At 47.6% G+C, this 17,439-nt stretch overlaps 1 protein-coding gene across 1 annotated transcript; it reads right to left on the bottom strand.

Annotated features, from left to right (window-relative positions):
* Window positions 1-935: 935 nt before the first annotated feature.
* LOC144126043 (uncharacterized) lies at window positions 936-17,430 on the bottom strand. Its single transcript, XM_077659946.1, has 3 exons — window positions 17,161-17,430; window positions 9,878-9,994; window positions 936-4,186 (listed from the first exon to the last, which is right to left on the bottom strand). The coding sequence occupies exons 2-3, from the start codon at window positions 9,947-9,949 to the stop codon at window positions 3,899-3,901; spliced, it is 360 nt and encodes a 119-aa protein (XP_077516072.1). The 5' UTR covers window positions 9,950-9,994; window positions 17,161-17,430; the 3' UTR covers window positions 936-3,898.
* Between the last annotated feature and the right edge of the window lie 9 nt (window positions 17,431-17,439).

The following is a 17,439-nucleotide window of genomic DNA, read 5'->3' as shown; positions in this document are numbered from 1 at the left end:
TTATGCACAGCGACGCAACCGAAGCTGTTCAAAGGCCACAGGAACTAGGAAAAGTGGCAAACAATTGAAATCAACGTAGAAATGGGCGAACTGAGGGTGGCTCTGGCTTCACATAATGCGGGTTTGCAAAATCATAAGAAAACATGGGCATACGGGAAGGGTTGATTAGGTCTGCCGGTTGCAGCCATTACATCTAGAGGGCGGTTCGGGAAAGTTGCGAGTTTTTTGCAGAGTGGAGCCGCTGCCCGTGGTGTCGCCGTGGGAGAAGCGGGAATAGCTTAGCGCTTTGGTTGCGCAACGTTAGAAGATTGCTGGCTGCAGCGACACTAACGCCGCGTTTCGCGGCGGATAATAAGCATGGTAATGCGCGTGCAACTGTCGAATGAAGGACATGAGGAGGAGTAGGTTGGAAAGACAGAAGGCATTGATGTAAACACGTCACCTGTTTCGCGAAGCGTAGGCGATTTAGCGCAATACCATCTGTATAAGCAGCGCGCCATTGTACATGATGCTGACCGGCGTTGCATAAACGTTCGTCAAAGGAAACAGTTTTGAGAGAAAGGCTGCTTTTGTGTTTTCTTCTCTTTCGTTTCTTGTGGTCGGTACTGTGAGTGCGGCTGTACGCCTTAAAAATCAGTTATGAAAGTATGACGATGACAAGCATGGCTTCAGTCAACCCTCTCTCGTACAGACGGATGACGAGATGTTCGCAATCGGGTGAAAAAAAAAAACAATAAATAAATAAATCCTACATATTCAAATTCTCTGTTCCTGCGATCTCGTCTGCTTCGATGATGATGGGCTTGCCGGTACAGGCTGATTCTGTACGCACAATAGAGCTATGAAAATAAACGCCGAGTTGAGTGAGAGCTGTCATCTCGTCTTTTACTTTGAATGGCTCGAAAAACCGGTAACGACAAGGAAACCACGGGCTTGCTATGCGTGCACGTAAGCAGTCTTTATTAGAACACACCTTACGACACCGGCACGCTTTTTTGAGGGACACATTCCAAATGTGACTCAGGCCATTATAAGAAAGAGTGCTCGCGTAAGCTGGCTGAATTGTACACAGCGGGCGCCGATAAAACGCTAATCTCGCCCAGTAATCAGGAAACGCCCTGTCCATTGCCGCAGACTTGTCTGGACTTTACCGTAACCACAAGGCGCTGCACCGAGGCAGACCTGCATCACTAGGCATGCATAAAGATAGTCTGCACATGACGTCACAGGCACCATCTTTGTGCGCACAGCATGTATCTGCTACATATACGCCGGAGCACATGTGGTGATAAGCGGGTTAGAAAACAGGCCCAAGTTTTTTTCTGCGCTTGTGGTTCCACGGATGGCGGCCGCTACGACACGAGTGGAAACTATGTATATGCAACAGCAGACTACTTTCTCCAACAGCCACATTTTTGGGGCGCTGTTTTTAATCTCCGATAGCCATAACTCGTTTCAGGCCACCACAGCCTCGCTATGGAAAGCTGCATCCGAAGCTGGAAAGCGCTAGCAGAAATATTGTATTACCACTCCAGAGGCGCCTTGAAATAGCATAGCGTGGCAAACCTAAAAGATGTACTGTTTCTCTTTTCTGTGACGTCACGCACTTTAACAGCCACTCCCCTGTAATCTGTAATAGAGTCTGTCAATATTACCTTGAGGGAAAGCAGACGGCGCTGAACTTCACCCACCATGTAGATACGCAGGAATGCCGGGTAGATGAGGTTTCGTACTTGTCTTGGCTATTGTTCGGCATAAAACGTAGATTCAGCCATAGCAATACTTGTAACATGCGTGGGAGTCTATAAGTTTAGGAGGGGCCAGCATAAGAGTTCCTCTCACAGTCAACAGATTTGGAACACTGGCAGGAAACCATCGGCGTCTCTAATTTTGACAAAGGGTGCACCCAAAGAATCAAGTCTCCTCGCCACACAACTCTCGTGATTTCCGGAAACATCTCATGAATAAAACAAAAGGCTGAGATACCGAGATAAAGCGCCAATAGAACACAAAGTAAATTAAAAATAAACAGACTAAAAAGAGCATTCACTCACCATGGCGTCCAGTTTTTTAAACATGCGAATCTGAGACCTGATGTCAGATCCCACTGCTGATATTCAGATGAAGCGCCGCAATCCACAAGACGATATATTCTTGTCTTACCGCATGGTAGGAGGACAGTGTGCATTGTTATTGGTACCAGAGTATACACGCAGTATAAATAGTTCGGCCTTCTCCGCGGCCAGCACCAAGATGCTTCCAGCTTCACCATCTGCTCAGCCCGGAACAGTGGGCCTCGTTGAAACCGTGTTCGCGAGCACAGGAGACGGACTTGTGCGTGAATCAGTAATGCCGTGATAGCGCAAAAATCGCTCAAGCGATAAGTAAGACGAATATACGTTTGACAGAAGATAACTGCGGCTTCGACAGTCGGCAGGAGCTTTCAAAATGGCGCTTGTGCGGGGCCAGTTAAGTTCTAATACTGCACTCCCTTTATTCAAACGAGATAAATACCGTATCCCCATTATCAAACTTGCATATTTACTGCATCCACCAGGGATAAGGTGTTATTAGCTTTGCGGATGTCAGGAAAACCACTATTCTTGTCACAAAAAAAGACAGTTGGCTTGGATTGCCATCTGTGAATACAGTGCGTGTACGATGTCTTATATGATGGCTCCACTTTGTATGAGTATACATCGGTCAAACGTATTTTCGCACCGCGTACCTGCGCGAACAGTGACCTAGTATGGTATTAAAGACGCATGCATGCTTAAAGAAACCTAACTACATCGCGGGGTGGCGTGCCTCTCAGTGAGAAATTTAAAATTTGCACGACGCTCGAATAACAGCAACTCGCCGTCGTAAGGTCAGGTATATATAAGGCAGGTTATAACACGTCAAGTTCAAAGCCCGTACACGAGCAAGGTACTTTTGGCGAATCTCTGTCTTGCGTTGAGCCGCCAGCGAAAAACTTACGCAGTCACTCACAAGGACCAAAGTTTCCTGCTCACTAGAGAGAGTCGAGAAATTACACAATTCCCAGTGCCGTCACCGTCACCCGTGGCTCGCACTTGGAGGCTTGAGGAAATGTTGAGGCACTCCTTGAAGGACGCGAGACTGAGCCGTATACACTCCTGTTCCGTGACATAGCACTGGAAGCGTCCACGATGACCACTTACGGGTGGTCCAGGTATTGCTGCAGGCCTGACGCGGTGCACTTTGCTGTCTGTGAAAAGGGTATTGAGGTGCAGAACATTCCTTCGGTGCTTAAAGTTAGGTGGCTCGCTGATTCCAATGAAGCGATTCTAGGTAGACTGCGGTACTCCGGGGCTCCAAGTCGCACATATGAGTGCTACTATCTTGGTCTCCCGCAAGACTTGAATTGTGCTGGTGCGTGCTTATAGCATGCGCTTCTGCTGCACTCCGGTGTTATATTTTGTGGTTATCCTTCCTGTTTCAAGAAGTACCTACTTTTACAGAGCACTTGCTGTCATTGTCACAGAAACCGAGTACTTAGCAACGCCCTAGAAACTCCATAAGGTCGGGGCCTGTGATGTCGTGGTGTCAAAAATCCCGAGGAAAGGCCGCGGCATGCGCATGTGCTTGAGGATCTGCCAACCACCATAAGCACCGAATGCCCGTCATTCTATAACGCCACCAGAACGGAAAAGGCGCGTTCAGAGCACTCCGCAAGAAAGACGATGGCTCCGCGTCCAGCCGATGAAAACTCGGAGCTTGGCGCTTGCATCGTGCTCGGACAGACATCGCTCCTTCGACCTCGGGCAGCGCGTGCACCGCAGAATCCTACTGACATCGTGCCCGCGCCGCCAGGGGACACTCAGACGGCGCTGTCGTCGGACAGCACACCCCCGCTAGGCGGCGGGTCCGGGCTGGGTCAGACGGGCACCGGCGCCGGCGACAGCAGGTCGCACAGCTTCCGGATGGAGAGCAGCGTGACGCCCAGGGCTACGAGCAGCAGCAGGCAGGTGGCCGAGAGGAAGAGCCCCGGCCGTCGGCCGCCCTCCATGGAGAGCGCGTAGATGAGCCAGAAGACGCAGCAGTAGAGGGACACCACCGAGGCGCCCATGAGCGCCCCGATGCGCCACTGGTCGCGCCACGAGCATCCTGGCGCCTTCTTTACCCCCTCGGGAGGGGATCCTGGAGGCGACGAAGACTCGGTGTCCTGCGTACACAATGGGTGAGACAGGTGGCGGGGGCAGATGCAGTTTTGTATGTGCACCGAAGAATCGGCCGATTATGTCGTGTCCTTATCAGTGGAACGCGACGGCCCGCAGAGAACGTGTCTCAATGTCCGATCGCAACATGCGTCCCTTGGTGGAAATAGAATTTGTTGGAAAAGAACTGCACCGCGTGGCGGCGCGACAAGCTTCCCAAATCAATGCTTCTCTCGGGGATATTAATAAAATACATAGCAGGCTTAAATAAAGAAAATGTTCCAACGGCCAGCGCCTAAACTTGCGGAGATAACCGCAAAAGCCAGAGTTAACGCTGTATCGCTAGCTTTTTAATAATGGCGGTAACCATGGACCTCTCCAAGGATGCCGGACTCCATCTGAGCACTGCCTGTTTCAAGAAAGTCGGCGCAAATTGCGGAAAAAAGCAAAGCGCATACAAACAACGTCACTACTTGAATGTGCCAGATGAAGCAGGCGGCCAAGAACGACAAAAACGTGGCAGACCGGATCGCTGTGAGACTAACAGCCCGCTCTCCCGCACCGACCCGTCCGCCAGCCAGTCCCAGCGCCTTCAAGTAAAGGCGTCGAACGTCACCGCTCGCCCATTCAATCGACGTCGCTAATACACTGTCCGTTCACACTATTATGTGGTGCCACAATACTCTTAAGTTTATGAAACACAACAGGGCGCATTAAACCCATGCAGTTCTGGGCATATGCCGAGAGCCGTATGACTTGCGCCATGCTGCTGCGGCGGCCATCCAGGACAGTGGGACGCATGCGCTAGTAAACCAGTTTGTATATGCACGCGGGCTCCCGCACTTGGATATGACAGCTTAAAAGGAGAAATGCAACGTTTCAGAGGCGTTGCTGGTAAATAGTTAAGAACGTTCATAGGCAGGGGATTGCGCCAGTTGACTTATTTTCGCTCCCTGCAGGGAAGGAGCAAGCAAAAGGAAAGAAGGCCCCCATCGGTAAATAAGTCACAGGCGCAGTCGGAGAGTAAGCAGAACGAAACGAAGGCGGTCGAGTAAGGCCAAGCACACATTTCATGCACGTGCTGTCAGAGGGTATATACACGTCAGGTGAGGGCGCCTATTTTCGAACATTCGGAGGGGGGCCACCCGGGTGACGCCTGTCAATTTATTGAGCGCTGATTGGCTAATGCCTTCTCTCCTTCCACATCACTGTCCAAAAATAAAAAATATGGAATAAATATATCCAAGAAGAGTTTTGGGGAAAGTTGGTTTGCTTTCTTAGAGATATAACTGCAGCGTAAAGAAAATTTCCATGCTATAGAAGACATATAAGACAAGGATGGGCGCTGTACGGAAACCGATTTCGAAAAAAAAGGGTGCAATGGGGAAGCGGTTTGTTCTGGATCCATTACGAACACTTGTGGCTGGAGCTCTCGGACGCACGGCCATACTCATCCAGGAGCAGTCGCCCAGTGACGCGGGGGCCGTCGCCCCTTTTCTCCTCCGCTATTGTACCGTCCAAATTTTCGGCTAAGAGTTCGAATTTGGGCTTTGTTCGTGCAGGTGCCCGTCGCCCTTGGTTTTGAACTGACTTGCGCACGAATGGAGGCTGGTGATGACGAAGAAATTCGAAGCACAGATCGAGATACTGGCAATTAAACACGCGGGATGTTCGGCGGCGGCGATCGCAAGTGTGGTCTAATGGAGTTGACAGCGAAGTTGATCTGTTTGCGCCGCCGCGGGCTCGATTCCTGCGGGCGGCCATAAAGTGTTTTTGTTTATTACTTCCTCCGCCCACCTGACCCTCGGACGCCCCCTACTGCGTTTGCCCTCTCCGCGGTAGCGATGTCGATAGCGTCGCAGCGTCTCTAGTTTCTCCGGTGGTGATGGATTTTCAAATTTGGCGGTGTGCTGTGTTTGGTCCTTGGTGGTCACACGACACCAGTGACGTCAGCACTGTCTCAACTAATCAGGAAATTTGGTCGTCTCGGACGTCGCCCGGGTTTCGCCGTGACAACCCAAATGGTATACGACATTATGAAACAAATAAAGAGAGCAGGTCGGGACATAACCTCGCCTTGCCCCATCCCGCCCACATCAATTAGGCAAGCCTAATGAGAAGGCTTGCACAGATTGCCCATCAACGTCATCAGGGTAAGGTGGCTAAGAACGTGTGGTGAAGTTTCGGTCTAGTAGATTGCGAGCAGCAATTTTTAAAAATGATTTGTAAATTGTAAGGCCCACGCAGAGGTTTTAAATTTGACTCAAATATTCACAAAGACCACCTGTATAGATTTGCTGCAATGGAACATGACCATCGAAATCATTTCAGGGTCCCTTTTAACGGCACCCGCCGCGGTGGCTCAGTGGTTAGGGCGCTCGGCTACTGATCCGGAGTTCCCGGGTTCGAACCCGACCGCGGCGGCTGCGTTTTTATGGAGGAAAAACGCTAAGGCGCCCGTGTGCTGTGCGATGTCAGTGCACGTTAAAGATCCCCAGGTGGTCGAAATTATTCCGGAGCCCTCCACTACGGCACCTCTCTCTTCCTTTCTTCTTTCACTCCCTCCTTTATCCCTTACCTTACGGCGCGGTTCAGGTGCCCAACGATAAATGAGACAGATACTGCGCATTTCCTTCCTCAAAAAAGCCAATTATTATTATTATTTTAACGGCCGTGCGCATTGGCTTAATCAGCGCACTGACAACATGTGTATAGCATGAGGCACGCAAGAGCGTTGTTTGAAGCAAGGTCGCGTGGTAGTCGGCTTCCTCGCTGCTGACTGGTAGCGTGTATGCTACAAGAGTCGTATGAGAAGAAGAACGTTGCCTTTTTTGCTTATAGCGTATGAATTTAGAACAGCTTTTTGGTGTTCAACCAAAATTTCCACCGTGCAGTGTATTTTACGACGCGGCCAGAGGGGAAAAACAGCGGCTCACTCCTCACTTAGAAAGGAAGCAAAGGGCGTCATTTGGGAGGTAAGGCTCACCGTTGCCATAACATGACATGAGTAGCAGACGATCCAAAATATACAAAGTACGGGGCGACTTGGTGCGAGCTAGTTGTATTAAAACAAAACACACCTCTTCCTGCATGTGAGGTCCTGTATTTGAACATCAGGAAATACAAGCCAAGCTACAGCTTTAAACAAGAAACGCTCCTTCGCGAAAACTTCCTCGCTTAGTCACAAGCTTAATTGCAAGCGGTAGAAATCGCGCGACAACCATTCGCACGCGAGATGTCAAGCTTCGGACGGTTATTACGAAGCCGGAATTGCGTATCACGCGAATACTATTGTGGGCGCTAAAGCAAACACTGCTGTTCGACTGCATATATCCGTAGCTGCAGACGAGTTCCCGTTGTGCGCATTTTCATGGTGAACGCCCGCAGTGAAGCAATGATAGCGAAGCCTCGGCTATTATCGTGTGTGCCCAGGAAAGCCCGAAATGGGAGACTGCTACAGTCGCATGCAACTCAAGAACTCCCCGTCAAAGGATCCCCTTCCAGCTTATGGCGCCGGTCGTTTCTAATGACCCTACTAGCGTAACAGTGCAGGGTGTGGCAGATCATAAGGGTCCGCTCCCTCCATGGTCGGGTGCAGTCGCCTCCCTGCATTGTACCGCCCCTCCCTGCACTATCACGCTAGCAGACGCCACTGACTGGAAGGGGATCCTTTGGCGGGGAAAAGCTGCTTCGTTCTTGAGCTGTATCCGGCTGTATCGATGCCGCTTCTTCAGCCGCATTACACAAATGCTGGAAACTTTCAGCCACTCTCGTTCAGCGGCTCTGTATATAGAGTGCGGGCAGTGCCCTCGCTCTCCCAGTTCACGGCATACGCACGCGACCCCAGGCCGCCATGTGTGCCTGCATCACGATTCGTTCACACACATAGGGAAAGCCAAAGCCTCCTCTGCCATAGCTGACGATCTTTTCGTCGGGCGTTAACACGCGGATAGCGTCCTCGGGTCACAATCGCTAATCTTCGCCTGTCGACTCGCCGCAGGTTTCCGTTCAAGCGACAAACCCCGGAACATTTTCCGATGACGTATATATACTATACTCGCGCATTAAAAGAGGTCGTTCATTGCGACGTAGTTCAGGGACCCCCCAGCAGCAGACGAGGACGACGACCTCAGGAGAGCATTCCCTTTGGGAAGAGAGCAGCGTTCTATCGCAGGCGTGGCAGCTGTGTCTAGTCTTCCCGTTGAGCTCACTGCTCGTGATAAAAAGACCGTGCTGACGGAGGGAAAGTTTTGCCTTCCTTTTTGCGCCTGTTCCGGTCCGTCCGCTGACCGGATGTATAGCCAGGACACAAGCCAATGGTTAACGGAGATCTATAGCACGGGTTTCACCGCAGCCTGCGCTGTCATTAACAGGGCGTCCTCGTGGCCACGTTGGTGCTTTCTTGAAGATAACTTGCAGCGCAGATAGGACAAGGATTTTTAAAACGAGGGGCGCCATAAAGCGCTAAGCATAGCATATATCCCACTGTGGTGTTCTTTGTCTCCTCACATCAATGCCCTCTCTCCGGTGCAGACAATCTTCCTCGCTGGCATGTATCGTATTATGCATCAGACCGTACGCCATATACATGCATGTCTGCAATCTAGACAGAAAGGAGTAAAAAGGGAGTGTCCTCTAGCGCACACCCTTTTGTGAAACGGAGTAGGCTAGAGGACAGCTTACTCCCTTTTTAACTCCCTTACAAGGGCGTATTAGTGTTTAGACAGTAGGACGCGTGGAGGCGTGCAGCTTTATAGTTTCTGGGGGGCCACTGATGGCACGCACCGAGAACGCGCTTTTACAACAGATGCACCGGGAATACGTCATACGGGGAAAAAGGACCTCGGCAGCGAACATAATGCAAGTCCTCGTGTCAGATGCCGACGTATAGGTTAGATGTGATTAGCAATCGTAAACACATGCACAATACAGCTCGTCACAAATCCGGCTGCGCCGCTAGCGTGCATCACTCTCACAGCGGCCATGTTTCACTGGAAATGAATCCAGGGTAACTTAGCGGGCGAAGAGGGGTTACGCAGTTAGCAAGTTGCAAAAAAGAGTTGTTGATACCCGTCGCGCTCCGTACAAGCGACGGGAACTGGGCAGCTGGGGCGGTTGCAGTAGCGCAAGAGCTGCTCCTTCACTTGCATTTTTTAGCTCCATTCTTTCCCGGAGCATAAATAAGGCCGGAGTGGACGCGGAGTGGATCCGTTGCCGGCTTGCAAGTAACGTCATGAAGAGGGTAAGTCGCTGGCGACATTGGTTGCGTTGCTCGCGATCCAGCGGCGGCAGATGGACGAACACACGTTGCCTTCGCGAATGATGCGGCGACACCAAAGCACCAGCCGACGTTTGCGCAGGCTGTATAGGTGAGGATGTGAGTTTGCGAAGTGCCAAGCACACGCTCTTGGAACGCTGGCACGTTATGACGCCGAGCTTCTGAGCGTCGCCAGAATGAACTTAAGCCAAGCACAGGCGTCAGCCACCGTGCACATGCCAGCATTTTACAAAAAGCTTTCCAAGAGACCTGCACGCATCAAGGTCGCATCTTCTGCGCGCTGCTGCGGTCAGCTATATAGCGCCCCTCATCGGCGCCGTGTTGTCCTTCCTGCATGCAGATCAGGGCACAGCCGCAGCTCAAGGAAGCAAGCGGGCAGCGAGGGTTGGGATGGGGCGATGCCTGCACATGGTGCGCTCACTTGTCGGCTCAGCAGAGCACAGCTTCCGTCAATGAGCACCAGAGTGGGCGCTTCGGGCAGCGGGGTCACCATGGCACCTCTTTCGGCAAGCACAACGCTCCGGCTCTACAGGACCGCCTGCCAAAGAGATTCGCTGTCAACTGTGGCTCTCATCTGCCGCCCTCTTCAGGGGGTCAAATGAAAAAGAAGAAAAGGGTTATAAACTTGCTTGACCTATAGTGTATGCCACCCTACTATCGTGTGTTGCTGTGTTGCCTACACCACACGTTGCCTACACCGAACCATATTGTTATTTTGAGCAAAAATCTCGCGTCACGCAGCGTATTTCATCATTTTGCTCCAAGTATAAGTTACAAGCAACAACAATCCTGTAATAGAAACCAATTTTCTAAATTACTGCAGTGTCTACAAACTTTCTTTTTCTGGGCTTATAATTCAACAGGGTAATTATTTACTTTACTTAGAGGAAATAATTAAAATAAAATGCAGTCGGTCCACTTTACGCAACATTGCAGTTCCTCCTTTGGGTAGCTTGAAGAAAGAAAGTGAGTTATTTTCAAGATTTCTTTTTTTTTCGTTCTAGCGCCAGGTGATTGAAATTAATCAACAACTCTCCACTACGACGCATGTGAAAACCCGCGGTATAGCCTTTGACACCTAAAATACCATTCAACTTTCAACGTATACGTTTGCGATTATAGGCACGTACTGCATGCAAATTTCAAGAAAATAAAGTGCGCGAGATTAAGGCATGCGTTGATTGCGGTGCAGCAGAGATATAGATTTCGTTTCCTTTTAAGTGCTACACAGCCTCTGAACTGCTCTTGTCCGAAAATCGATCTTATATAGGCGCTACTGTGAGAAAGGCCAGGGGCCCCACGTAATGGTGAATATAATTTTGAATATAGATTACCGGCGGAGACGCTTTTGCGAGAACAGTTGTTCGGTTTAGTTTGGTTTATGGGGTTTCCCTTCCAAAAACCACTGAGAGACGCCATAGTCGAGGGTTCTGGATAATTTCGACCACCCGGGGTTCTTTAACGAGCGGTGACATCTCCCAGTAGGACGTCTTGCGTTTCGCCTCCATCGAAACGCGGCCGCGGTGGCCGTGATCGAACCCGGTCCCCCGGCTCAGAAGTCGAGAGTCCAAACTATTGAGCCACCGCGGCGGGGCCGAGAATAGCTGTGACGCGCCGCTACATATTCAGGCTACATTGAGGGTATGTGTAAGAAATTCTGGTGAATTTAGTGATAAAGGTGATCCTTTGTCACTAAATACAACACTATTTTTTGCGTCACACCCTTCATAAGTTTGTTACGCCGATCTTCGCCGACTTCTACAGCACGAGAAAAGGTGCTCATTATTTTACTTAACTATACGCAAATCAGGTGTACTGTGAAGTGCATTCGTTTCAGCTTCGACTGAAAATGAACGGTTGGCCAGAGTACGCAGGCGACTTCGAAACAGCGGGAGAGACTGGAGCCAGAAGGGGGTCACCAACCGCACGATATATAGAAAGAATAAATAGAAGCACTGCTTGAGGAACATCCAACCCCACTGTTGCCGCGTGCCCTGTTGTACCGTCAGGCATCCCACGAGATGTCGCAAGCATCGGTCGATGCAAGGAGCCAAGCCTGGCGTGACTATGTATAAACATGGCGAAAGGGCCGAGCTGACAAGGGAACCCAGCAACTCGACCTTCGACGCGGAGAAAAAAAAACATTTAAGAAGAGAGTGACATAAGGCTCTACGCAACAGTTTCGCTAAGCTCTCCTAATTGCCTGTCGGTCTGCTCAGTAATCGCACAACATGCTTCGAGCAGGCTTGCAAACAACACAGCGTTGGTATGTATTGCTTTCCTTCACAAAAACACTGCACGTACAAATACTCGTCACAAGATCATGAAGAGCAATTTACAGACATGTATACACTTTAAATTATAATAAAATTTATCATTAAAATATTGCATTCTACAATTCATATTTTACAATAATAATTTCAGATTTTAATAATGAATTTATACTTTCCATTTGCAATAAGTACGAAAAATAGGAGTTATTTTTATTTCTTGAATCTCGGTTTATTTCTGTGTCGTATACATGAGGGGATGGAAAAAAAAAGCTGTTTTTATACAGCTTGACCAGCTCCCATCCCCTTTACGAGCGCATAGAATAGGTACATATATTAAACAGAGAAGCAATAAGCACCTCTTCCACAGTAATCAAAGAGAAATAAAAAGTACACAATCATTCAGACGCGTAACACACACATCAGTACATTATATAGGATATAGGAGGAGAGACTTTTAATGGATACAGAAGAGGTCTGCCTGGTTGTTAGCTTAGCATGCTACTACGGGTACAGTCACCATAAGGCATGTGAGCATTTCTGCAAATGACGAGAAAAAAAGCTTTGCAAAAACAACTGCTTCAGTTTACCTGATAATAAATTTTCCAATGTTAATTCCACTTCTCTGAAAAAATTCAACTTTTTAGGGAGTGTTGCACACAACATTTCTGCACCATAATAAGTAAATAAAAAAGGTACAAACCAGAATTCAGGACACCGTGTTTGATAGTAATGACTATAGGCTCTTAAACTTGTGAAGTGTGATAGTAAGTGTGATGGTCATGCAAAGTTCTTTCGGTTTCCGAAACTATCCAGCAACTGACATAAGTTTGACGTCATAGGACAGGTGCAGAAACCTTGCTAAGCACACAAAAGTGTATTTACATTGATTAGCACAGCATCTAAAAATGCCCGCGTTGGGGCTCGAAGTTCCATTGTTCAAGAACGCGTAATTAGCATCAGAGGTACGTGACTCCACTGAATTTTTTCGTTATCTAATGCGTATGCCTTCAGAGGAAGTGACACCGAAATAGCCCCGGAAAAAAAAGCCAGAAAATGAAATACGAGCAAGTCCAGCTTTCTCGGGCAAAAATTTTGAAAATTGGAAAATTGTAAGACACTCTTATGGGAATATTGAAGGTAATGGTCTATTATTCGATATGTAGCAAAATCTTTCTTTTAAAGGGTTTCCAGTGATCACATCGAACAGTTAAGGCTGCCACAGCAGACCAATGGTGAACACTTTTGACGGCGGCAAAAACGTGAATAGAAAAAAAAAATACAAGACTGCCATTTGGTGATCAGCGGATATATTGGTTGTTATAGTGAAATCTTAAATTATATGAAAAAATTAAGTTCATAAACGGTTTCCCACTCAAAAATGTTTTTCTCCAGATTTGCTGCATGGGTATGCACATTGCGCGTGCTCGGAAAGTCTTCATGGTATAGATGCGGCATTTTGTTATAGGTAGAAAAAAAAAACAAGATTTTTTGTTTTTGCAACATTTTCAAGAGCGAAAGTAAGGAGGAATGTCAAAATACATCCAGTCTGAAATTTAAAAATAATTGCCAGGAATGCTCGCTGTTACCACACAGCGCACTTCATTTGCTGTAACATGAAAAAAAAATCTGTTGTAATTTTAACAATGCGTCTTTGTTTTAAGAAACAAGTATTCATGCCCAACATGCGCGGAAAAAAATTGGAATATTGTGATCGAAATATTGAATGTAATGGTCCATTCTTCCGATGCGTAAGAAAATCTTTTATTCAAAAATTTTTCCATCGCTCGCATCCAGCAGTTAAGACTATCATAGAAACCAATGGGGAACGCTTTTGATGATATCAAAAAAGTTAATAGCAAAAAAAATGCAAGCCTGCCGACAGAAGATCAGGGGATATATTTATTGTTATAGTGAGATCTTACAACACATGAAAAAAATTCTTTCATGAGTTGCTTCGCTTTGAAAAATGCTTTTGTCCAGAATTGCTGGGCATGATAAAGAGCCATACACAAGGCAAACGTATACCGTGCAAATCGCTGCGGGTTTTTCCAGTTGTTCCTAGGGTAAATCCCTCAATTTCATATATTTACAGTGACTTTTGGCATACAGAATGACTGCGTTACGAAATGAATGCAGTTTGATCTTCCAGAACTAACTTTAATTGCTACGCTTTACCGCTGTATACACTAACTTGGGTTCAGCGCGGGTAATAAGACAGCGCGGGTAATAATAAAAAAAATTATTTTAGTCGTTGGACAAATTTTATGCTTTAAGCATTTTATGCTTTAAGCATATCTCCCGCACTCACAACAGATTAAATAACCAATTATTTCGCCTGTCAGCCAGTAAACGCACGTTTCAACGCTGTGTGGCAGTGCAGGGCAAAAGACAATTGCATTTAGGGCGTTTTCTTTCTCAGGTGTTCACCAGATCGGGACATGAACTGTGCCTTGCCTCCCACCAAATACTTATCATTCTTTATTTTCCGTATTAAAGATAATTACGCAGAAAAAGTTCGCCGTATATGGCTGCGCTTCGGTGGACGCCAAAGAGTATTCGCTCCCTTATGAAAAATTCTCTCAAGTTCGACAATTTCATTTTTTGCCGGCAATATATGCGTAAACACCAACGACCAAAACTATTTACCTTGAACAGTTCAATGTGTTTGTAACGCCGAGAAGTAATTCAAATTTGAAAAAAATACTTTTTTTAATGACTTCTTGAAGCAGAACATTCTGAGGTCTAAAAACAAAAATATGTCAAAACATTGTCCGTATGCTCTCAAACGATTGCCAAAATTGTGCAAATGAAAGGACAAAACGAAAAGAATGGCAGTGATGTGACAAGAACGTAACTTAAAAAAAAGTATTTCCTAATGCCTTGTTTCTCTTTAAGTCGCATGACTAAGATAGCTCTAATAAAAAAAATGATCAAAAATACTTCGCAAAAGAACCATTCCTCTTACAGCAAAAGGGCACAAGTTTTTTTTTTTTTTGTTCAGGCAAACAAGAGACGTTCGAGCGCCACATTTTGGATGTTTGAAATGGTATGACCCAAAAACTCACATCGGTATAAAATATTTTTGTCACCTGGAAAACCACTTACTTAAAGAAATGTGATCAATATGTCTAATTGAATGACCGCCATTCTGGCTGTCTTTCAGTTGCATCTGGTTGTTGTTGTCGTTGCCTCTAAAGGAACCTGGTGTTCCGTAGAAGTGTTTCGGGCCCCCTTCCATTTCTTTCACTGTGTATCAATAATATCCCTCAAGTAGTTAGCCCGAAAGATGTTCTGTTATTTGCCTTTATGTTTATAGAAATTGCAATCTAACAAACAGGATGGCCGCAACACTGCTCTGATTAGTAGTTTCAAAACGTCCAACCAGTCCTGCGTGGTCCTTAGCTAAAAAAAATCTTTTTTCTTTAGATAATCGAAAATAAAATTCCACCAACTTATACATTAAAATTAGGCTCCCTACAACCAGATCAAGTTGGAATTATTAAACCCCTGGTGCCATAAAATCAGCAGTTTATCGAGAAAGGTTCAAAGATTAGTATTTGTTTGTCGAGATTTCGCACATTGGGCTGCCTGTGACAAACAAATAACCTCTCGGCATTACCAAGATCCTTTCCTACCTCTCATTCATTATTCCTAAACAAGGATATCTATTGTGTGGAACCCATTTCTAAATGTGGCATAAAGAAACTTTCGCCCGCAGTGAATGGTTATTGTTTAAGTCGTTCATGCAACAATTAAAAAATATTAACGTGGTGGAACTTTATAGTTACGGCAGAGAGAGACTAGAATTTCTTCCTCTCTCTTTGGTGATAAACTTGCTCCAGACCCATCTCTCTAACTCCGATTGCAACAAAAGAAGCATGACACGACCATTTTAATTCTTTAGCGCCCCTATTCCCGAAAAAAAAAAAAGACGCAGGACTTCGTTTTCTCCGCGTACAATAACCGCGTGCAGTTAGATAAATGCACCACTCCCCCGTGAGGACTAACTAATCGCACTTCATAATCATCAACCTCACTACGCCCACTGCGGGACAAAGGTATCTACCATATCTCCCTAATTAACCCTGTCCTGTGCCAGCTGCTGCATCTTATCTTATCATTTTTGTGTGTGAAATTTTAGTACGACGTACTGCCTGGCCTTGCTTGGACCTAGTGTCCGCAGTAATTTACAAATAATGGAAAATAAAAAGTTTAACTGAAAAGGCTAAATAACCAGCAGCCCGTGGGCATGTTTCTGAGAAAAAAAAATCAAACAGCGAAGCGAACTGTCAGCCCTGGAGATAAATTGTGGTATCATTTAGTTAAAGAACGAGCCGTCGAATGTCCACTTTCAAGCATGTTATCGCTTGTGCGCCACACACACAAAAATGGCCGTTGAAAAGTGGTCGTTGTTCAATGCTAAGCACAACGAAAACAAGGCGCATGAGTCACGCCCCCTTTCCGCCACTGTTGCAGCTTTCAGTGTTTTCGGCGGCTATCCAACATAGAGTTTTCACATTAACAAGCTGTAATTGTCTCTGAAGTTAACACCTCTTACCGAAAATTGTAATTTAAACGTTGTTATCTATACCCCTTTTTTTATATCCTACGGTACTGTAAGGATCTATAGTGCACCACAGGTTTCCTCGCGGCTACCAAGTCTCGCGATCCTTTCTCCTTTATCAGCCCTTAAGTTTTCAGACTCGGTGTATAGCCGATCGGTGGCAGGAACCGGGAGAAAAAAATGCAGGCGACCAGATGAATGGTAACACAGAAGCGTACCTATGCGCAGCATTTGCTATACCCTGGGCCGGAAACGGTTGTTTATGTAAACAGTGAACGGTTTTATAAACGGTTTAAGAGCAGCAGGGCATGCACTCCGCAAAGCACGCAAATCTGCCATGTACTTGCCCGGAATATTTTCCTTGATGATGGCCTATTGCGAAGGCATCTACGGGTCATGCTTCGATGAAAACCTTGCAGATCACCCCGCTGCTAAATGGAGACAATAATTACCAGTGGCGCAGGCTCGTGCTCAGACTTCTCGCTTCTAGCACGACTGGCGAGCCCCGTAAGGTATACGGCATTATGCGGCCCGCTCAAGACACAGCACTCCACACTGTCACACAGCTAACGCCTACAGCTCAGCGGGCATAAAGAGCACCCACAACATTCCCACCTCAGTCAGCCGGACCGCATTAGGTGGGGAACGACAGGCTGCAAACGGCAAGCCTACGTGGAACACGCCTGGTGCGATGCGCTATGGCTAGCTGCTCGCACGAAAGAATCGGTGAGCACGTGCGAGCGCTCACGCGTCCCATGGAGAACGGTTCGCAGACGCGGAGCCGCTGCCGGTCATCACCAGAGCGCGAGCGGTCGCCGGTTTACCTCCGGTGCTGTGGGCGGAAGGGCGTTTCGAGAGGAGACTTACGTAGCTGTCCGAGCCGACGGCGAAGAGCCGTGCGTTGTCCTTGGCTAGCGGAGCCAGGGCTGGGCCGGGTGCCTCCGCCGGCGGGGTTTAATTTTAGGCAGCGCGCTAGGACGCGACCGGCGACGGCGTCTGCCGCGAGGCGCGCCGACGGCGCTCACGCGGTGTTCGGCAACGGCGCCAGGTTCGAACCCGTGCGGCCGGAGTGGAAGGAAGCCCACGGGGCGTGCAGGATGCAGCAGCGCAGCAGACCAGACGAGTACCCTCGAGCTTGCCGTTGCT

This window comes from Amblyomma americanum, chromosome 3, assembly GCF_052857255.1.
Source record: "Amblyomma americanum isolate KBUSLIRL-KWMA chromosome 3, ASM5285725v1, whole genome shotgun sequence".
Classification (NCBI taxonomy): domain Eukaryota; kingdom Metazoa; phylum Arthropoda; class Arachnida; order Ixodida; family Ixodidae; genus Amblyomma; species Amblyomma americanum.
The sequence above is the reverse complement of the archived record's forward strand: the minus strand, read 5'-3'. Positions and strand labels throughout refer to the sequence as shown.

Bases quoted from the DNA above. Each gene is read 5' to 3' on its own strand.
- LOC144126043 (XM_077659946.1), bottom strand. From the start codon at position 9,949: ATGGTGACCCCGCTGCCCGAAGCGCCCACTCTGGTGCTCATTGACGGA. The intron at 4,187-9,877 runs GTGAGCGCACCA...TTGTGTACGCAG, and splicing joins GTGCTCTGCTGAGCCGACAA to GACACCGAGTCTTCGTCGCC.